Raw genomic sequence first — 20,742 nt, forward strand, 5'->3', positions numbered from 1 at the left:
CAATTTGTCACGCCATCACGACCGTTCTCGCTGTCGCCTTCGAGAGTGTGTACGGGGAGGAGCATCGTTTGTGGCGGTCTGGATATCCTACGAAGCCAAAATACGAGAAACAGACCATGAAAGCGGCCACCTCGTAGGTTTGGGCGGCGGCCTTGTCGCTTCAAGACGCGGACGACTCCAGCACGCCCACTCACCCCGCTACGTTCGCGACGCACTTGCAACGGCAAAGTTTCTCGGTGAGTCCTGATTAAAATCAAGGATACCTGTCGCTCAAACGGATGCAGAATGAGCCGTGGCGACTATTAAGCACTGCTTAGTAAGCAGTAGCTCCCGAACCCCGCGATGCGCCGGTGGTACATGTACATGGGCGAAGCAAACCTGCCCGAGCGCCCGCCACAGTCCCCAGTCACTCGTCCATTCCTGAATTTGCCAGCGCCGTCACAGACCCCCACCATATCCAGCCAATCCAAGTCGTCATGACCGACAGCTACGTCGCCATGGAGCGACCCGCGCCCGTGAACAAGTCCACCGCCCGCAAAGTCCTCACGTCCCTGACCTTCTGGATCGTCGTGGGTATGGTCATCGGGATCATCCTCGGCGAGTTCGCCCCCACCTTCTCCGAGAAGGCCGCCCCCATGAAGAACCTCTTTCTGCGCACGGTGCAGTTCATCGTGTTCCCGCTCGTCTTCTCGTCGCTGGTGATCGGCATCGCCGACCAGAAGGACATGAAGCAGCTCGGCCGCCTCGCACTCAAGTCCATCATCTACTTCGAGATCATCACCACGATCGCTCTGATCGTGGGTCTCCTAGCTGTCAACATCGTCAAGCCCGGCAACGTCGGTCTCACTCAGGGCGACGACTACGAGGGTGACTCGTCCTCGTCGTTCACGTTCGAGACGTGGATCGAGCACTTGACCCCCAAGACGTGGGGCGAGATGATGGGCGGCTCGGGCTCCTCGGAGCTGCTGCAGGTCCTCGTTGCTGCCATCCTTACTGGAGTTGCTACATCTCAACTGCAGGAGCACCACCGACTCCTCATCATTGACTTCTCCCGTGCCGTGCTGGAGATGATGTTCAAGTTCGTGGACATTGTCATCTGGACGGCCCCCATCGGCGTGTGCTTCGCCATTGCCGACGCGATCGGATCGAACGGTCTGTCAGCTCTGGGCAGTCTGGGCGCCCTCCTCGCGACCGTGTACGTGACCATTCTCCTCTTCATCGTCGTCGTCTTCGGTGCTGTGTGTCTCATGTTCAAGATCAATCCCGTAGAGTTTCTGGTGGCCATGAAGGAGCCGCTCATCATCGCCTACACGACGGCCACGTCCGAGGCTGCGCTGCCCAAGGTCTTCGAGGCGCTTGAGAAGTACGGCGTGTCGACGCACATTTCCGGGTTCGTGGTGCCCTTCGGCTACTCGTTCAACCTGGACGGCTCGACCCTCTACCTGTCGCTGGCCTCCGTGTTCTGCGCTCAAGCTTCGGGTGTTGACAAGTCCGTCGGTGAGCAGATCGTCATGGTGCTCATGCTCATGGTCTCGTCCAAGGGTGTGGCCGGCGTGCGCTCGGCCGCCATCATCGTCATCGCCTCGACCCTGGACCAGTTCGACATCCCGTCGTGGCCCGTGGCGCTGATCCTCGGCGTGGACTGGCTCATGGACATGCTCCGTACGCTCACCAATGTCATGGGCAACTGCCTGGCGTCCGTCGTCATGGCCAAGATGGAGAACGAGTTCCGCACGGAGCAGTGGGAGCGCGAGTTCAAGATGCTGCACGGCGGCGAAGTGAGTGTTGTCGGCGAGAAGATCAGCACCGTATCGGGCCTCGAGGAAGGACGCGTCCAGTAGTACTTCGTAGTAGCAGTAGCAGTAGCCCTCGATAAGGCCATGCGTACCAGAGTATGGAACCTCATTCATACTCGTACGCGGTGCACTTCATGCGTGAGACTGGCCAACAGAACGTACAGAATGGTGATTAACGATGCGTGGTGAGGTGATTCGGATGTGCTCGTACCATTTACTTAGTGCAGCGCCAGCGCCACAGCGCACGATGAGGATTTTCGGCGCTTTGAGGTCACCACCTCCTGTGCCGCACGCTGCTGCACTGCTCGATCGTACGCGGCCATGATGACCTTCCGTGCTGCAGCCTCCTCCTCCGGGGATGCCCAGTACCTCGGTTTCTCCACGACCATCGCCACTCGACTTGCAAGCCGAGATAGGACGGACCTACGGGCCTCCAGCACCGAGTCGTTCGACTCGTGGGAGGCAAAGGAGCTCAGCGCCTTGCGGATCGATTCCAAACCGTGGGTCGGCTTGGCGTCGAGGGGTTCTTGGTCACCTGCGATGTCCCGAAGCGAGTACTTGGCAGGGCGGCGACCATCGTACCATAGTGGTTTGTACGACACGTCGTCCGTGTCGTCATGACTGCGCAGTGGCTGGATTGCAATGTACGCTTCGAACGAGAGCTTGAGCTCCAGCCGCGGGTCGTAGATACGAGCGACTTTGTTCTCGTCCACGTCGCATCGCATGGCGCGCAGTGGCAGGTGCATGTAGAACGCCTCGACGGCCTTCTCAAGAGCTTGCTCCGGTCGGAACGTCTTGGCAACTTCCTGTACCTTGTCTCGAATCTCAGGCTGCAAAATCTGCTGGAACGACGACACTAACGACTCGACCGTGCACGTTCTCAAGTCGATGGGCGGGATGCCAACCCCTGCCGTCACGCACATGCAAGCCGCGTAGTACTGTGTCGACAGAGTGACGCAGATTCCAACAGGCTTGCCGGCTGCGAGGCCTTCCTCCACTATAGCGGGCTCGCCCCAGTGGATGGTGGCCGCCACCTTGCGGAGGATCAGCGAATACGGGAAGTCACTTTCCACCTCGTAAATGTTTTCCGAGTGGTAGAGTGCGTGGCCCTGCCGACCTTCTCGAGCTTGGAAAATGATCTTCACCTTGGCTTGCTCGGCCGCCTCGTCAACCTGGCGAAGGAGCTCGTCGATTTGAACTGACGCCAAGCTGTAGGTGGAAACGCCAAAGTAGATGACAGGACAGCACGTTTCTAGAACAAAGTCGTTCAGGGATCGACTCCACTTGAATTTGCGCATCTTGGCCATTTCTCGCTCGTCCTTCAGAGTAACGTAGCCCGCCACACTCAATTCTCGCCCCCAATCAACCGGTCTTGCCAACAACGCGGGGTTCCAGAGATACACATGCGGAATGTGCCATTCAACCAAGGGACTGGGCTCGTTGAAGCGCCCCGGGAGGCCAATGTGCTGTCGGAAGTCGCTCAAAATGTCCTCCATGCCCCGCCACAACACAGTGTCCACGACTCCGTACGACAGCCAGTTGGTCTTCTTGAACTCCCGTCCGAGCTGACTGATGTCGTCCATTAAAGTCGCGCTGAGTACGTGAGGCATCGCAAACGTAGGAGACAGCGGGACCAAGCTAAAGCACTGGAGCGGGATGCCTAGCCGCTCAGCAACGTGAACGTGTCCAAACAACAGCGGGTGCCACAGCAGTGCGTCTGCTCGGAAATGCTCGCCAGGAATGTTGCATCCGCGACCGTGAGGATCAGCTCCATTGGCTGCAGGCCACAAGGAATACATGAGGTCTTTGATTGGACCCAGGACAGGACGCCCAGCCTTGTGCCGTTGAATGGGATTGGCGCTCTTTGTGTCGTGCAGGTACTTGATAAAGTCGTGGAAGTTTTTCACTTCGCCAGCTAGAGGATAGAACTCCAGGCCTCGTCCGGTGATCTCGCCCCGGAACTCTTCACTTGCCGCAATTCGAACGCGATGCCCATCGGCTGCCATCCGCAGGCCGATAGCAACGAGCTGCTTCACATTGTTGTTCCAGGTACCAATGGTAGCCAGGCAGATGTTCATCGATGGCACTGTGGTGCCCACGAAGTTGGTTAGGATTCGCTGCGACTTCCTCTTTTGCAGCGTGGCGTACTGACGCCACTCCTCGATCTTGGACTCGCTAATGGTATCCGGAACCTTGTTTCCGACATCAAAGTTGACTCCGATGTTGCCGTTTGCCGTAAAGTCTGCAGACACAACTTGGATTGCCTCTCTTGGCGATACCTCATCGCTCTCCGGCTCTGAGCCAGAGTCTGAGGCGCTAGCTGAGGAGTACGAGCCTCGTTGGATTCGATCAAGCGAGTGTCGCTCCTTCTCCTTCTCGCTCAGGATCTCTCGGAAGCGAGCTTGGTACTTGACTTTCTCTCCTTCAGTGACATCGAGCTCGACTTTTCTTCGCACCTCCTTCTTGGGACCGATACTTCTGTGAGTCTCAAGCTCGTCTGAGTTGCCTCCCGACGTGTAGGAATCGTTCAGGCCATTTTCCTTCCCCAAAGCCGCCATAAACGTCTTGTCGAACACACTCCCGCGCTTCCTACGACCAGTTTCACCGAAGTAGTTGGCGTGGCCCGCTGCGATGTGGTCCGCAAACAGGGCCACGCCATGAACAGGACGGATCACGAGTCCGCTCACACCTTTCACCACGCCAATCACGGCTCCTTTCGGGCCTTCCTCGCGGAAACCTCTCGCAGGCTTCACGATCACGTCTTTAAAAGCGCCGCCGACCTCATGGAAGAACGCCGCCGCACCTGAAGACGCGCCCGCAAATCCAGACGCAGGGCCACGGGCTGTGTAGTCGACAACATGGTAGTCAACCACCTTCTTGTCAAAATACTCCGGCTGAGTTCCGATCACGAAGTCACACACCTCGCAGAGCTTCAGCTTGTGCCGTTGACACCATTTCGTCGCGACGCGCTCGTGATCCAGGTCGCAGCGCATGTTCTCCACTGGCAAATGCCGGTAGAAACTTCGCACCGCTTCCTCTGCGCCGTCCTCCTGCTGCAGTTTCTGTTGCATGGCCACAGCGCGGCTGCGAAGCTCCGGGCTCTGCAGACCCTCGAAAGCCACGCGCAGCCTCTCCGTCGTCAACTCCTCGATCGGGCAAGGCGCCACCCCCACTCCAGCACGCACCACCGCCCAGCCCCAGAACGGCTGATCGCCGAAGAACGGCACAACGAACGTCGGCTTACCCGCCAGCAGACCTGCTGCCGTCGTGCCAGCGCCGCCGTGGTGCACGACAGCACTCACGCGCGGCATCAGCCAGTCATGCGGGCAGTTGCCCAGGAAGAAAATGTTGTCGGGGATCACCAGGTCGCCGGCCATGTCGCTCCAGCTTGACTGGATCAGCACGCGCGCGTTCACTTGCTTTGCGGCCTCGATGATCATCTTGGTCGTGGCGCGCGGGTCCTCCAGCACCATCGATCCGAATCCAACGAAGATCGGGCCGCCATCGTCGCCCAAGAACGCGTCCAGCTCGGGTGTCGGAGTGTAGGTCGACGCTGTTCCTTTCAGCGTCACAGTGCCCACCACGTCGTACAGGTCTCCCCAGTCCTTGGGTTTCGGCACGAGCTCGGAGCTCCACATGAAGGCGTGCGGGATTTTCAGGTCCAGCAGGATGTCGCGTCCTCCGTCGCCCTTGCGGATCTTGCGCAGCCCCAGCACCTCAGTGCGGAACTCGTTCACGATACCTTCTGTCCCTTGCCACATGAGCAGGTCCACCAACTTGTACGACAGGTAGTTCCTCTTCTGCGGCTTGCCCACGTACGGCATGTTGGACAGCGGGTGCGGGAACGCCGTGGTGGGCACCCACGGCTGAGGGAACATGATGTGCAGCGGCACACCCAGACGCTCCGCCACGTGGATGTGGCCGTACGTGACAGGGTTCGAGATGATGGCCTGCGCGCGAAAGGGCTGGCCTCTCACGCCGGGGCCGCCTCCTTCCGGGTCGGCCGCGGACACTGCGGGCCACGTCGAGTGCAGGATCTCGTCGACCATCTGCAAGTTTCTGGGCACGTCCTTCTGCAGCGTCTCCATCTTGGTGGGAATGAGGTGGCCGCCGGTTTTCACCATGTAGGCCGCCAGCTCCTTGGGGTCACCTCCGAGAGGGTAGAACTCTACCGCGTAGCTGGTCACGAAGTCCCGGTAGATTGCGTGCGTGGCGAGGCGCACCCGGTGTCCGTCACGTTGCAAGCGTTGCGCAATGGCGAGGAACGGCTGCACGTCACCGCGGGTACCGACGATCATGATGCAAATGTTGAGCACGGGCGGCGTCTGGTTCTTTTCAAGCTGGAGACGATCTTCCTCCTCGTCCAGTGTGCTGCGCGACTTCCTGCGTAGCGCGTCCAGGTCGATCTCCTCCTCTTCGGCCACGTCCAGGCGAATGCGTCCGTCGGGCCCGTGCACGGCGATGCCAGCGGTGCGGACATCTTTCAGCGCGTCTTGCACGCTCGCGGGCGGCGCGATCGCGAGCGCAGCCGACTCTTTGTGGAACGTGGCCTTGAAGCGCTGGTTCCACGCATGGAATTTGCACTCGCGCGGCATTCCTGGCAGCGACGACTTGAGGCGGACGAGGCGGGACTGGAAATGATGTGGTGCCGCAGCGCGCTATGTTCACGGGCCGTGAATCACGGCAGCAATGGGACAGGCAAATCCGGCCTAATCACGGCCTAATCAGTTTAACGTACAGACATCTCTCTCAGTAAGCGCATATTATTTACTGAAGCGATTTGAAAGGGATTAGAAATTATAAGAGCAAATAAGTAATATGTATGTCACTTTGTGATCTGATATGTCAGGGTATGTAAGGAACGAGATGCATTTACTGAGAGAGATCACTGTACTTACAAATTTTGTGCTAAATCTACCATGACGGCAATCAAAAGTGGAATTTCATGGTTGGAATCATCATTCCCGTGTGCGGCGTCATACATGGCTACATCAATGCTCATAATCTGCATGTTGATCACTCCATCGCTACGTTCCTAACTGAGTTTGCAGCGTGCTTCACCTGAAGTTGACCCGTTTGCTTCAACGAGCTGCTCAGTAAAGCAGTGGCCGCGTCTGCAGAGAGGTGCTGGATAGCTTGATCTGGTCCAGGCTCGGCTTCGTATGCCAGTCATTGGGACCTTGAAATTCGTACTCCATCCTCCTCGCCAGCAGGAACTCTGGACTACGGACATCAGTTCTGCTGCGACATCATCGTCTGCAGGGCACAACTTTGATCAACTTTTGGCGCTTCGGAAGGGGAACAGGCAAGAAACGAACCCGCATGGGGAAGACTCCAGTGTCCGAACGACTGTTTGTCAGCGTCAGTTCTTCCATCATCTTGAATCCATTGACTGGACATGTGAGCATCATTCTCGCGATCTCTCTCTCCGGCGTGAACCACAGGAAATACCAGTAGTCGTTCAAGTTGGTGAGCAACCCAATAGGAGCACAACGTTTTTCATTTTTCAAATCTGCTGCAACCAACTCAACAAGGATTTTGCATCGATCTTCGGCACCACAATGGTCCTTCTTGAGCTCAATCACAAAGTGAAGACCAGCGAAAACGTCATCCAAGTCTTTTGCCGCATCATCGATAATCATCATCTCCGTCGTCCCCTTCACTCCGAAAGGCACACTGCTTGACGCATCAAGGTCGAGCAAGTTCTTCATCTGCCATGTGTCCTTGAGATAATACTTGGGGTTGGGTGGCGAGGAAGTTCTTGGGCTTCCGTCTTGATGCAAGACACCCTGAAGGTTGGCTTTAAAGTACTGCATGCACCCCCTTCGATGGTTTTCATGGTCCTCAGCTAGATTTTCTTGCCATGCGTAAGAATCAATCGAGTCATCGACTTCTTCCATGGCATCGATGGTCTTGTAGTGATAGCTTAATTTCCTTTTGAGTCTCTCTTCTTTCGAGCGCGTGCATGTCGAAATGGTATACACCGACAGTCGTTCATCACGCTCGTTGAGAACCTTATTGATGATCATCTCGAGTTGTTCTATTGTGATAGACACCGGCGCGGCCCTAGCTTCGCCCACTGGTTTTTCCGGAACCACCACCAGCACGTGAACTTGGCCCTCACCCGGTTGAAAAGTCTCTCCAAAGTGCTTGGGGTGCTGGAGAAACAGCGTAGGATCCATACACTCGAAGCCTTGTAGGCGACCATGCTCACCGAGCGCCACAGCTGCCGCGCCAGCCCCATCCAGCCACTCGCCGTTCTTCTGCACCAGGTAGAGCCGCAGGTCCTTCGCGTCGATTTTCTTGAGGGTGTCCTTCTTCTGATCCTTGATCGCGGCCTTCAAGTGACTAACGGACTTGTTTCCGTCCACCTCCACCGAGAACAAGTCTCCAGCATTACCAACGCGAGCGCACCACAGCTTCACCGTTCTTCAAGGCGTCAGATTCTGGAATGAGACTGGATCGGAAATGGCTTGGTCATACATCAATCATGTCCATAACCACTGCCCTCTACTGGTATCCTAGGTTATACTCTGCTCCTGCCACCCGCAACTCACCTAACCGGCACGACGTCCCAGGAACTGAAGCACGAGAGCAGCAGGAACTGGCTGATGTCGCGCATCACGCCGCCGATGTGGTTCAGGCACGCAATAGCCCAGCCAACTTCCTGCAGAAACACTGCAGCACCTGGGAGCGACGGCCCGCACGTAAAGCGCGTAATGTTCGCGAGTTCCTGGCCACGGGCGGCATAGTCCACTGAACGGTACTCGACCACGTCCTTGCAGTCGTTCCCGGAGCAAGCCCTTCGTAACGCACTGCAGCGCTCGCAGAGCTTGACGCCGTCTCGTCGACTCCACCTGGTCGCCATACCTTCGTGATCCAGATCGCACCGCAATGCTGAAAGAGGCAAGTGTCGGTAGAAGCTCTTCACTGCCTCTTCAGTGCCGTCCTCCTTCTGCATTCTCTTCTGAAGCCTCTGCGCTCGATTGCGAAGGAATGGGCTCTGGAGCTCTTCAAACGCGGCGCGAAGCTTGTCCGTCGTCAGTTCATTAATCGGGCAAGGGTCCACACCAACTCCCGCTTTTACCACGGCACGGCCCCAGAACGGCTGATCTCCGAAAAATGGTACGATAAAGGTCGGCTTGCCAGCTAGCAGTCCTCCAGCAGTAGTGCCAGCGCCACCATGGTGCACAACCGCAGAGCATTGTGGCAGAAGCCAGTCGTGCGGGCAGTTCCCAATGAAGAAGACGTTGTCCGGGATTTCGAGGTCGCCGGCCATGTCCGTCCAGCTAGACTGGATCAGCACGCGCACCTTTGTCTGCTTCGCCGCCTCGATGATCATCTCCGTTGTAGTGCGCGGGTCTTCTAGTACCATCGATCCGAATCCGACGAAAATGGGGCCTCCGTCTTTGCCTAGAAACGCCTGCAGCTCCGGCGACGGCGTGTACGATGAGCCATCACTTTTGAGCGTGACGGTCCCAACGACGTCGTACAGATCGCCCCAGTCGAACGGCTTGGACACCAACGACGGACTCCACATGAACGAGTGCGGGATATCCAGATCCAGCAGCATCTCTCGTCCGCGTCCGCCTTTTCGGATGCGCGGCAGGCCCAGCACGTCGCTTCTGAAGGTGTTGACGAAGCGCTCGGTGCCCTCCCACATCAAGAGATCCACGAGCTTGTACGACAGGTAGTTCCTCTTCTGCGGCTTGTCCTGGTACGGCAGGTTCGACATGGGGTGGGGGAACGCCACCGTCGGCACCCACGGCTGCGGGAACATGATATGCAGCGGCACGCCGAGCTTCTCTGCAACATGAATGTGTCCGTAGGTGACCGGGTTCGAGATAATGGCTTGCGCTCGAAACGGCGAGCCGGGGACGCCCAGCCCCTCGGCGTCCGGGTCGGGAGCCGACACTGCCGGCCACGTCGACTGCAAGATGTCCTCCAGTATCTGCATCTGTCTCGGCACGTCCTTCTGCAGCGTCTCCAATTTCAGCGGAGGAATGAGCCTCCCGCCGGTCTTCACCATGTACGCCGCGAGCTCCTTGGGGTCTCCTCCGAGCGGGTAGAACTCGACGCCGTGGCTCGTGACAAGATCGCGGTAGATCTTGTGCGTGGCGAGCCGCACGCGATGGCCATCGTGCTGCAGGCGCTTTGCGATGGCCAAGAACGGCTGCACGTCGCCTCTCGTGCCCACGATCATGATGCAGAGGTGCATGGCCGGCGGACGCGCCACTTGGCTGTTGGTTGCAATGGGAACGGGCGGTTTGCGCGTGCAGTTGGCCTCCAAATGGCAGTCGGACAGCGTCTTACTGCGCGGCCGAGCCTGGTTCGTAGAGGTCGAGAGCCCTCTGAGCGTCGAGCGCTCGCCGGGTCCGTCCTCACCGGAGGAATAGCCGTCCTCGGACGCTGTCTCGTCCAAGCTTTTGCCCCGCTTGCGTTGAGCGGTGGCCGCCTCATCCTGATCCTTTTGCTGTCCGTGACACACGAACAAGCCGCGCAGCTGGTCGTGCCAGGCCTGGAAGAGCTGGTCCAGCTGCTGCAGCCGCTCAAAGAGCACGGGCCACGTGGCGCCGTCCTGCGCGGGCTTGCGCACGACTGGCGAGTTGTGCCCTGGCGGCGCGTTCTCGAGCCGCCAGAAGAGCGTTTTGAAGAACTGCGGCGAGTCCTGCAACGGAGAAAAGCGGGGAGTGAGGAGAGGGCAGAGCATCGAGAGGTTTCTATTGAGTCTTACGCCGAAGCTCCATGTCTCGGACGTGACGTCCATCGTCCTGCGCTCGACGGTGCAAATTCCAAACTGAGCCCGTCGTGATAACTCGCGTCCTTTCGAATCTTGAGAATCAGGCAGAGACGTGAAGTTTTGGCTGCTGTTGCTGGGCGTGCACTATCCAACACTAACCGAGCTCAGCGTGTCTTCTTCGGGAGGTTACTGCAGACTCCAGGATGTCATGTTGACAGGATGCGCCCTGCCTGCATGGAGACACAAAGATGTGGACGGCAGAGTCGGATTGCCACGCAGCGTTTTCTCCGCTCGAAGCGACATGTATCCATTTGCCGTTAGCGCAGCCTTCCAGGCGTTTTCCAGCACCGGAAGCCGTCGCGATGGCTCTGCCGGTGGCGTCGCTTGCAAATACCACACACATCGCGGCTGCCGGCGCTACATGTTGTAGTACGCCGGCTGCAGACGTACAAACAAGAAGCGCTGTGGACTAATATTTGCGCCTGTACGGACGAATGTGAAACCATTATCCTGTATGCACTTCATTTCGTTGAGCCGCGGTAGCGTACGATTGTAAACCGTTCGGCCTCGTTTGCTGCTTTTGAGCAACAAGCGCGGTCCTTGGTCCTGCTGGCAGCAGCACGCAGCACTGCTGCGTGTTCCACTCCGTTCACTATGCAGCCAGCGCTGTCTGCATTATTATTGCCGCGCAGCCGAGGGTATCCGAGTTGCTTTGCAAGTTCTGTATCAGGTTGAAGCCCACCTTCGCCGTAATCGGCTTTGACTCGTGAGACTCATGTATCGAGCGAACTTCATGCAGGAGCCTTCGAGCTCGAAGCAATGGAACACCTTGGATAGCTAGGTATACTTTCATTTATTGACTTTACATCGAAATGAACGTCTTCTCTTCCTTTTACAGCGTTCTCGCAGCAGCAACTACCAAAAAAAAGAAATGACCAGCCAGCGCGACGTCAGCACTCGTCGCAGCCTTGGGTCTCAATATTTACTCGAGCTGCGCGCTCAGGAGGGTGGGCCTCGTCTTTTCCTCTTGAGGACGCAGGTCTCCAGCGTGTGGCCAGAGCGCCTTGAGCAGCTCCGTCGCAACCTCCATCCCCCGCCTCGTCGCTAGCTTAAATCCACACGCCGTCGTCCTCTTCCTCGGCCGCAGCCGCGCCCACGTCCGACTTGGATGAGTCCGCGCGCAGCACGGGGTTGTGGTCGCTGCCGTTGCTCTTGACGGACGCCTCCCGCTTCATGCGCGCGGCGCCGTACGAGACTGAGAACTCGAGCGTGAGGAACCACGACATCTTCTCCTCGGCCGAGTCGAAGCACAGCTTGATGGTGCGGCTGCGGTTGAGCGAGCACACGACGCCGAAGCGCTTGCCGTCCCACTCATCTACGGCGCGGATGAGGCCGGACAGCGCCAGCTCGGCGTCGTCGTCCTCCGACTCGTAGCAGCTGAAGCTGTCGTGCTTGATCACGACGAAGAAGCGCGTCCACACATCGTCGTCCGTGAGGCAGTGCGCCCATCCCTCCTTGCTCGTGCGGTTCTTGCTGGTGCGCGGCTTCTTGACGGCGGCCGAGAGCACGGCCATCCAGGCCGCGTAGGCCACGTGCGTGTCGGCGATGAGGCGCACCTCCTTGCCGTTTACCAGGTGCAGCGCCAGTCCGTTGTTCTCCGTCGTGAGCGCCGTCACGTCCACGAACTCGAGAATGCCGCGCGCGCCGCGACTCGTGTCCTCGCTGTCGTAGTAGGTGAGCACCTTGCCGTTGAGCGTGAAGTACCGCCGCGCCCAGGAGCGCAGCGTCTCCTTCTGCTTGCGCATCCAGCCCTGCATCTGGATCTCGTTCTCGTCCGACAGCGTCGACGACTCGGACGACGAGTTGCCGCGCATGATGCTGCGGAAGCTGCTGCCGATCGGAGGCATCGTGGGGGCTGCGGGCGACGAGGGGGGTGGACTCTTAAGCGACTGCGATGGTGGCCGGGAGATCTCGTCGAATAAGACCCGGTGGTGGAGCTGGAGCCTATGCTGGCTTTACTTTGAGAGCGGAAAAGTGAAAAACGCAACCGCACTACTGTTCTCGACGGTCCGGCCCTTCCTCGGGGATAGTGAGACCAAGAGCCGATACTGAGAGCGAGACGATTTTTATTATGTCCTGGTTAGCCCCGCTGAAGGCGATTCTGGTCAAATTACGGTAGAACGTGGGGTCCCAACTGTCCCAACATCGGTTTTGACAGGGGTATCACAGATAAAAGGTGATGGTCAAGCCTGAGACCGCAAAGCGACAGTATTTCGCTCGACAGGTCTCAGACGACGGTGCGTCCATTGAAGTTGACGTGGGGTGCCGCTGCTAGCGACACTTTGCGCCGCGTCCCCGTTGCGCCCATGGAGCCGCAGTCCTCGATGTTCATTGCCGATTGTTCGCTGTACTGCGCATAATGAAGATGGAAGCGTTCGCCGAGTGTGAGGAGCAGAAGGAGCGCGTGAAGGCCTGCTACGGCGACTGGTTCCAGAAACTCTGGGGCGGCTCGTTTGACCGCGCCGACTGCGACCAGGAGACGCAGGACTTCCGCCAGTGTGTGCAGGTGCGTCTGCAACAATTTACAAAGGATTTTGGCGCGAATTTGACGTTTGATTTTGCTGCAGGATGCGATGCAGCGTCGTAAGGAGCAGGAGAAGCGCAAGAGCAAGCGCCGCAACGACGACGACTACGACTGGATGGACCGCACCAAGGACAAGTCGGACGAGATCGCGAGCAAGGCCAAGGCTCGTGCACGCCAGGCGAGCGACCGTACGCGCGAGGAGAAGGAGGGGGCCAAGGAGAAGGTGAAGAGCGCGGCGTCGGACGTGACGTCCAAGGTGCAGGAGACGGCGGACTCGTGGGCGGGCACGATCAAGGGATTCGCCAAGAAGGCGGACCGCAAGGCCCACGACGATGACGATGAGTGAGGATGCTGCACCTGCATCGACTGACGATTGGCTAGTCGCGTCTAAAGCAGCGCAAATGCTGCTGCCTGGCTGTCATTCGATGCAGAAGTGCGCAGTCGTGTCGCTGCTGCTGCTGCTCGAGAACTCTACAAACACTTGTTTGACTTTCGCGCGGCCATTTATAAGGCCCGATGCATGATGACTAAAGCCAATTACCTTTTTACTTGACTTGTCTTGAGTTGTGACTGGGATTCAGCTATCAAGAGATCCAGATCCAGGAGATCCAGGAGTTCGAACGAGCTTTGAAAGTGCTGGGATCAACGCGCAGGCAAACCTTCGTCTGAGTGACCATGTACTCAAGCAGTACGACATTTTAGACATCGATATGGGGCCGCCTTCAACTGCATATGACCTCGCCACATTCTTCTCTTCATTTGCTTTTTCTTGGTGCTTTCGTCACTATATATGTGCAGTGCATTGATGTCGTTTGCTACTTGTCACCGGGCAAATCTTATTTACAGCTTCGCCAGAGCAGCCTCGACGTCCGCATCGCTAGACACGATGAAGCTCTTGGTGTCGGCCTTCTTCAGCAGTGCCTCGAACTTCTCAACGTCGGCGTCGGCGTCCACCTTCTTCAGCAGGGCGGCGGCTTCTGACGAAGAAATGGACTTCACGCCCTTGCCGGCCTTGTCCACGAAGACAGCAGCCACCGGATGCTCCACCAGGTTGTTGCACGGCACGTTCACGGCCGAGCCGCCCTCAACGGCAAGCACATGCTTCTTCGACACCTTGCCGTCCACAATTGCGCCGCCGAACAGCGACGTCACGCCTAGCGGGCTCCAAATGTTCAGGTGAGCACTGTAGAGCTGGCCCTTGTTAATAGCAGCAGCACGGCCAGCACCTATTGCAGCACGCACAATACATGTCAACATCCAACTCTGGAAGAAACTATGTGTAGCTGCCTCAACCTACCCGTGGCGTTGAACACAAGCGCAGTCTTGTCGTCCTTGACCAGCACATCAGCCGGGACCACGAGCGACTCCGACTCCGCCACCTCCAGCAGTTTCTTCTTGGCAAGGCCAATAGCATCCGTCACGGTTGACAGGTCAGCGGCGCCAGTGATCACGACCTTGACGAAGGTCATACCCTCGTCGTCGTTGTCCAGCAGCAGCTGCGCCTGGGGCTCCTTGCCCTTGAACTCGCCGCCCGTGGCCACGTACACCACAATAGGGCGAGCCGCGTGCGGGTCCTTAATGGGCACACGCACCAGCAGGCTCTGCGCGTACAGCGCCACCAGCGGTGAGTCCGAGATCACGCGCACACGCGTGCGTTCGTCTTTGAAGGAGCCAACAGCGCCGTCCTGCGTGTACAGATTAGGCTCGGTGGACAGGTGCTCCGTCACCTTCTCGTACAGGCCCTCGAAGTCGTTGAACACGATGCTCACGTCCACCTCCTCAATCGTCACCTTCTTGCCAGCTGCAACAATAAACCAAATAAGTAAACAAAAATACCCTCACAAATAAGAAATGCAACAAGCTCCGTACCGAGCTTGTCGTGCTTGGCGAGCTCCTCGAGCTTGGGCCAGCGGAGGTTGCGGAAGGCGTCGCCGTGCGGCGTCACGTCGTCGTCGGCGAGCGACCAGTTGAACTCGATGTTCAGGCCTTCGTGCTCCTGCGGAAACTCCTACTCACATCAATTGCAAGCACCCAAATAAGAAAACAATTAGTATACCCGTCAAATGTAGCACAATCCAAATAGTCTTTAGTCCAGGACGCAATACGCACCACCACAAACTTGTCGGCGGCGTGCGGGGCGACGCTGAAGTTGCGCAGCAGGACGCGACGCGCCGCGACCGATCGCAGCGCCTGGAAGCTCTGGCGGAGAGCCATTGGTCGAGGGGAACGAGTAGGCTTTGGGCTTTTACGCCGGTTCTGGGGGTCCGGTGCGATCGAAATGAGCGGCGGCGAAGCTCGTTCGTACTTTAGCGGAGAGAGGCCAATCAGAGACGTGGAAATGAATTTCGACGAATGAATAGCAAGACGTGCTCTATTGCTGCAGGTGAGAGCATGGCGGAGGCGGACGTGCCCCTCGTGGCGTGCGGTCTAGCGCCGTCAGTTCTGGGTGAGAAACAGTAGGAGTTGAATGAACGGGTATATGCGTGTGTGTACAAATGTTGCTGCTAACACGGTACTGTGTCATTCTGTTTGGGATGTGTGGTGGACGATCACAGCGGCGCTCTTCCGGGCAGGGTTCCGGTATCAAAAAGACCTGGCGGACGTCTCAGCTCGAGAATTGGCCAGCGGTGAGGGAGTATTATTAATATATTTACTATTTACAAGGCATTGAGACTGATGTGCTGGTGATTGTAATGCTATAGAGGCGCAGATTAGTGTGAAGGAGGCACTGGAAGTGCTGGAGGTCGCGCGGAACGAGGAGAATGCGGCGGATGTGGGGGAGACGGCGCTGCACGTGCTGCAGGTGATAGTTAGTAGTAATTGGTGTTGTGATGTAGTGGATTGTAAAGGGGGTTGGTCGATGTTTGGTGAGCTCAGGAGGTGACGAAGTGTAGACCGCTTGCCACGAGGCTGCTTGGGTTGGATGGATTGCTGGGTGGAGGCTTGCAGCGGGGTGAAGTCACGGAAATATGTACGTTGTGATTGTAATGAGTTAAGTATCGCTGCATTGCTGATAGAGGGTAGGCTTTGTGGAAGAAGGTGGCGGTCCAGGGACTGGGAAAACACAATTTTGGTGAGATTGCCAGCTTTGTAATTCAGTTGGCACATTAGCTGACTTGCTTGCTTTTGATGCCGTCAGCATCCATGCATGCTTGGCTGCGCAATATGAGGTGAATGAAGCTGGAAAGGCGGTATCTTCGGTATTTGTTGGTATGTCTACATGTAGTTTCCAAGCCAATGCACGCTTGCATGTTAGCGACCTGCTCATTTTGTTTATTGCAGACAGCGAGGGGAGTTTCATCATTGAGCGTGTGGCATCGATGGCTGAGCACTTCTTAGAGGATTGTCGCCAAGTTGGCGCACAAAAGCTGGTGAGTGGTCCGTTACCGTTCACCTGATGAGAAAATTGCTTGCTTAACGCCTATCCTGTGCGTGTTTGCCTCTGTTCTAGACGCGGGATGCTATGCTACGAGGAATTACCTACTACCGCGTGCACGATTATCTGGAGCAAATGGAAGTCCTGCATTCCTTACCAGCTTACCTCGGATCAACACCCCAGGTAACCTGCTTACCGGGAATAGTGATAGGTGTCTAGGTGCTTACAGTGTTCTGTGTTTGTTATTTGTGTGTCTATCAATGCTGTAGTGCAAACTTGTGGTTGTCGACACTGTTGCTTTCCACTTTCGTCACGGCTTCGATGACTATGCTCAACGAGCACGGGCTTTAGATGATCTTGCTATCTTGGTGCATAGGCTTGCTGTTGAGTTCAACTTGGCTGTACGTTTTTACGTGTAATGCTGCATGCGGCGATCATTACTTACAATTCCCTATGCCAATTCGTTTGTGTAGGTCGTGGTAGTTAATCACGTCACAACCAAGTCTTCTGGCGAGCGCCAAGTGTCCCAAGAGCGGCCAGCTTTGGGTAAGCTTTGACTAGTGTTTCTCATTCGAGCTGCTCTAATTGTTTCGAGCTTCTGTGTTTGTCAAGGTGAAAGCTGGGCACATTCCATAGCGAATCGCGTTGTTTTTGAATGGGAGGTGTGTACCTAAGGACGCCGATTTAGCTGAACCAATATTCTAATCAATGGTGGTTTGTTGGAACGCAGGCTGATTGCCGGGTGGCACGCTTGATTAAGTCTGCTTCTCTAGCGCACGACTCAGCCTCCTTTGAAGGTACGACTTGCAAGACCGTGTACTTGGTAAAGAACCGATGTCTGACGCGGTAATGCCAATCTATTTAGTGTCAGAGCGAGGAATGCGCGATGTGTCCGAGGACGAGTATTGATTGCCCGACGCTAGCCTTCGCGAATATTTTATTTCGACCCTGCAACTCGCAATCACTAATAGCGTACCTAGATCTCTTGCCGCATGCCAAGCAAACACCTCGTCTAAACGAGCGCTTCCTGCTTCTGGCACGCCAGACCCATGTGGCCAGCGAAACATGTGCAGGTTCCCGTGGAGTAGTCGCATGTGCCACGGCCGGAGCATTCAGCCAGCTCTGTCAGCGGGCGGTACGCTTTGGTTCCGTCGGGAATTTGCTCATCAACCACCGCACCATTTGCATTTGTATCAGTGACAACCACAGCAACCGGGTATACTTCATACACCTTGCAAGTAGTGGCATCGGCACCTGCTACTCCCGCCGAGATTGGATGGTGGCCCGTGGTGTCAATGTGAGCGAGAGCATTGCATTCCAAAAGCTGCTGATACCCTGTCGTGCCCGGTTCCGATGTAAACTGCACATCACAAATCACTTTGTTCTGCACTCCTTTTCCGCTCCAAGGCAGATCAGGGGAAGTAACAACGTTATCGTCGTTGAACAATTTGGTCGTTGTTCCCACTCCCAGTACCAAATCGAGAGGTAACGTGCGCGTGAAGGAGTAGAATCTCGCGGAAACCTCCACATTGACGGTATTGAGCACGTTGTTAGGCAAACGGCGAAGAGCAGTCTCAATGTTGGCACACGTAGTATCATCATCGGAAGCGGCAAAAGTGGCGCCAGACCCACCAAAAACGATCTTTTCCGTCGTATAGGCATTCCCATACGGGTCATAATACGTCAAGTATCCCGTGCCGCCTGGCTTCGTGATAACTATTGCTTGCACCATATCAAACTGGTTCGGGGTGAGTGGGTCGTCCCCCTTCGGACACGTGCGTAGCGAGCAATCATGACCCTCGTAATTGGCATCACACACGCAGCCCATGATCTTCTCCTGGTCCCAAAGCTGATAGGTAGTGCCAGCCGTACCCTTGATCCGCTTGTGGTAGTCATCCGACGCCAGCTCTTCGATGAACTCGCACGTGCCGTGGCCACTGCAGTCGTTGGGACATTGCATGCGGCGACACCCACTGCCCACAAAACCAGCGTCGCATGAGCACTCTCCGATCGTCCGATCACACGTGCCACGATTGCCGCACTCCGCGGAATAGTGCGCGTCGTCCTTGCGCTGAGCCGTGTCTTGCCACGCCCGAGTGAACGGACACTGCCGACCCGAGCAGTCTCCACCGACCCAGTTCTGCATGCAGTCACATACGTCGTTGAGGCCGCATCGGCCGTGTCCCGAACACTTGTTGGGGCATGCGCCCAACACGACGCTGGGAGTAACCACCAGCGCTGTGAGCACCGCCACGAACCACCACTTGGTCATCGCCTGATCTCGCTTGCTAGGACTGGTAGACTTGTGCTGCAGCGAAGCGAATCCAAATGTGAGCAGTTCCTCGACAAACCGCGTCGGTTGGTCCCCAATTGCGATCTTGCAGCGAGACGTCGCCAAGTGACCATTGACCGCGATCTTTGCGGAGGGGCATGGTTGTCATTAACGGCTACCGTTCCTGTACACTTGGTGGTAATTTCTTGTTATTGTATTTTAATGCAGCTCAGCTGAGCTCATCGAGTCTGCTACTCAAGCTAAATACAAGATGTTCATCAGCAACAATCACAGTTTTGAGATGTGAAGTTTACCTATGAAGGCTAGCCTTGATCATTACACTTTAAGCCCCCTCAACTGTTCCACCAGCTCGCTATCATCCAGTGCCCTATCGTCCGCCATTCAAAAAACACTAAACCAGTTTTATCGATTATTTTATGCACTGTTCTCTCAGCTTAAATAACGGAGCCCGGGGATAGAAACTTCAACCAGGCTTCGATTTCTTGAAATTCTAAACATTTTGGAGCTGTTTTAAACTTTGACTATCCTTCCTTCATTATAGTCCCAATCCCGCATGGGACACAGTATCTAAATGTCAACTTCAATGGAATTCACATATTTCTATACTCGTTTATTTAGCCCTAACCTTTGACAACCTGAACGACAAACCACGGTACTGCGCTGATTTGTGTTGCTGAAGTTAACAGTCGCGACTCTTCATTGTTGAGCGAGCGCATAGAAATCAACTTATGTGAGCAACCACGGAACTGCTTAAGTATCCAGTGGGGCTACCTCAGCAGGTCATTTCTGGCGGGAAGAGCCAATCATACGGCCGTACCATGTATAAAAAGCTGACATTTGGGTGTGCTGCATGTGTGGGTGTGCAGCACACATACATGCGTGGTGGACATTAGAAATGACCCTGTGAGGCGTCGCCAGAAGCGTCGCCATTCCCCCTCTCCCTCTCTTCTTGGGAGGATGCCGCTACTGCAGGGATGCTGACCGTGACGCTACTCATGGGGTTGAGGCTTACACCACGCCCACGAAATGGCTCCAGCACCGCTATGAACAGCAGTATGTGGCGCTGAAGGACGGAGGGGGGAGTTACGTGGTCGGGAGGCCATGGCTGTGCTGCTCTAACAGCAAGAGTTAAGATCATCTAGCTGAATGGTGATTGAAGACGCTCCGAGCGTTGCCAGCACCACAAGATGAAGCAGCGACATTAACTACAGTGGTCACTGGTGATGTGGCAGCAGGGCACACTAAAGGAGAATGTTTCAAGCCCAGAGTAGGCAAATGTTTTTATTTACTATTTTATCTCCACTACTGTGGAGTGACCACAGAAGCAGCGACGTTAGGAAGGTGGAGAGGTATGGATTAATGATAGTGTATTGTGGTAAATGTGGCGACGATCGAAAATGATGTGGCAGCGAGTGTCGGACAACCGCCGTAGCGATGACAACAAATGTACGTAAGGCATTGGAATGGTTTGAGCAAAAACGCACGCGAACGGTTGGCATTTTGATACGTATATTGTTGTTTTTGATCAGCCGCAGCTGCATTCGGTGCATTCTTGCTGCCGCGATTCTGTCCTGATCCCATGGCATGTGATGACTTCGTGACGAACGACGCAGATCATGAGCGGCTCCAAAGGCTATAGAGTTACCTGCTTCGACACACAATTGGGCCAGCCGCACTGGCATGGGAACAGCCGGTTGCGCTTGCGGTACTGAAACGTCAACTCCTGCAGTGGTGGGATATCGCGCAACGCAAATATGCCCAAGCGCGACGTGTTGGTCCAGTTGCAGTCAAAGAGAGCGCAGTTGGGGCGGCAAGAGTGGTTTATATAGCGGCTCGTGTTGCCACTAGATATCGCATCGATGACCGCTCTCATTCCGCCTACCCAGTACGCTCTGGTACGAAGTTCCGCCTGGTATTGCTTGTTGTCGCGTTTGTCAGCGTCGTCTACAAGCA

At 56.2% G+C, this 20,742-nt stretch overlaps 9 protein-coding genes across 10 annotated transcripts; 3 read left to right on the forward strand and 6 right to left on the reverse strand.

Annotated features, from left to right (window-relative positions):
* Positions 1 to 476: 476 nt before the first annotated feature.
* On the forward strand, positions 477 to 1,841 carry KRP23_12249 (C4-dicarboxylate transport protein; the record flags this gene model as incomplete). Its single annotated transcript, XM_067882842.1, has 1 exon — positions 477 to 1,841. The coding sequence occupies one exon, from the start codon at positions 477 to 479 to the stop codon at positions 1,839 to 1,841; it is 1,365 nt and encodes a 454-aa protein (XP_067739857.1).
* Positions 1,842 to 2,014: 173 nt separating this feature from the next.
* On the reverse strand, positions 2,015 to 6,391 carry KRP23_12250 (Sterol 3-beta-glucosyltransferase UGT80A2; the record flags this gene model as incomplete). Its single annotated transcript, XM_067882844.1, has 1 exon — positions 2,015 to 6,391. One exon carries the CDS (start codon positions 6,389 to 6,391, stop codon positions 2,015 to 2,017), a length of 4,377 nt encoding a protein of 1,458 aa, XP_067739858.1.
* A 637-nt stretch (positions 6,392 to 7,028) lies between these two features.
* KRP23_12251 (Crinkler effector protein 1) lies at positions 7,029 to 7,825 on the reverse strand (the record flags this gene model as incomplete). Its single annotated transcript, XM_067882845.1, has 2 exons — positions 7,029 to 7,052; positions 7,115 to 7,825. The coding sequence occupies 2 exons, from the start codon at positions 7,823 to 7,825 to the stop codon at positions 7,029 to 7,031; spliced, it is 735 nt and encodes a 244-aa protein (XP_067739859.1).
* A 524-nt stretch (positions 7,826 to 8,349) lies between these two features.
* On the reverse strand, positions 8,350 to 10,563 carry KRP23_12252 (Sterol 3-beta-glucosyltransferase UGT80B1; the record flags this gene model as incomplete). The annotated part of the gene is made up of 2 exons (XM_067882846.1): positions 8,350 to 10,464; positions 10,531 to 10,563. 2 exons carry the CDS (start codon positions 10,561 to 10,563, stop codon positions 8,350 to 8,352), a joined length of 2,148 nt encoding a protein of 715 aa, XP_067739860.1.
* A 1,082-nt stretch (positions 10,564 to 11,645) lies between these two features.
* KRP23_12253 (uncharacterized protein) lies at positions 11,646 to 12,443 on the reverse strand (the record flags this gene model as incomplete). Its single annotated transcript, XM_067882847.1, has 1 exon — positions 11,646 to 12,443. The coding sequence occupies one exon, from the start codon at positions 12,441 to 12,443 to the stop codon at positions 11,646 to 11,648; it is 798 nt and encodes a 265-aa protein (XP_067739861.1).
* A 224-nt stretch (positions 12,444 to 12,667) lies between these two features.
* KRP23_12254 (uncharacterized protein) lies at positions 12,668 to 13,466 on the forward strand (the record flags this gene model as incomplete). Its single annotated transcript, XM_067882848.1, has 4 exons — positions 12,668 to 12,711; positions 12,785 to 12,833; positions 12,962 to 13,102; positions 13,164 to 13,466. The coding sequence occupies 4 exons, from the start codon at positions 12,668 to 12,670 to the stop codon at positions 13,464 to 13,466; spliced, it is 537 nt and encodes a 178-aa protein (XP_067739862.1).
* A 494-nt stretch (positions 13,467 to 13,960) lies between these two features.
* On the reverse strand, positions 13,961 to 15,334 carry KRP23_12255 (uncharacterized protein; the record flags this gene model as incomplete). The annotated part of the gene is made up of 4 exons (XM_067882849.1): positions 13,961 to 14,346; positions 14,418 to 14,921; positions 14,990 to 15,128; positions 15,230 to 15,334. 4 exons carry the CDS (start codon positions 15,332 to 15,334, stop codon positions 13,961 to 13,963), a joined length of 1,134 nt encoding a protein of 377 aa, XP_067739863.1.
* A 177-nt stretch (positions 15,335 to 15,511) lies between these two features.
* Positions 15,512 to 17,405, forward strand: KRP23_12256 (DNA repair protein RAD51-like protein 3; the record flags this gene model as incomplete). 2 transcript variants are annotated; one of them, XM_067882850.1, is made up of 13 exons in its annotated part: positions 15,512 to 15,566; positions 15,676 to 15,747; positions 15,823 to 15,923; positions 15,998 to 16,091; positions 16,145 to 16,193; positions 16,260 to 16,330; positions 16,403 to 16,491; positions 16,572 to 16,679; positions 16,766 to 16,897; positions 16,970 to 17,042; positions 17,109 to 17,158; positions 17,227 to 17,293; positions 17,362 to 17,405. In XM_067882850.1, 13 exons carry the CDS (start codon positions 15,512 to 15,514, stop codon positions 17,403 to 17,405), a joined length of 1,005 nt encoding a protein of 334 aa, XP_067739864.1. The 2 variants fall into 2 exon arrangements, with proteins under 2 accessions (XP_067739864.1, XP_067739865.1); XM_067882851.1 differs by having other exon boundaries at positions 16,160 to 16,193.
* A 103-nt stretch (positions 17,406 to 17,508) lies between these two features.
* KRP23_12257 (Tenascin) lies at positions 17,509 to 18,768 on the reverse strand (the record flags this gene model as incomplete). Its single annotated transcript, XM_067882852.1, has 1 exon — positions 17,509 to 18,768. One exon carries the CDS (start codon positions 18,766 to 18,768, stop codon positions 17,509 to 17,511), a length of 1,260 nt encoding a protein of 419 aa, XP_067739866.1.
* Positions 18,769 to 20,742: the final 1,974 nt, after the last annotated feature.

The sequence above is a fragment of the Phytophthora ramorum genome (genome assembly GCF_020800215.1).
Source record: "Phytophthora ramorum isolate Pr-102 chromosome Unknown Phyram_PR-102_s0014, whole genome shotgun sequence".
In the NCBI taxonomy this organism is placed as follows: domain Eukaryota; phylum Oomycota; class Peronosporomycetes; order Peronosporales; family Peronosporaceae; genus Phytophthora; species Phytophthora ramorum.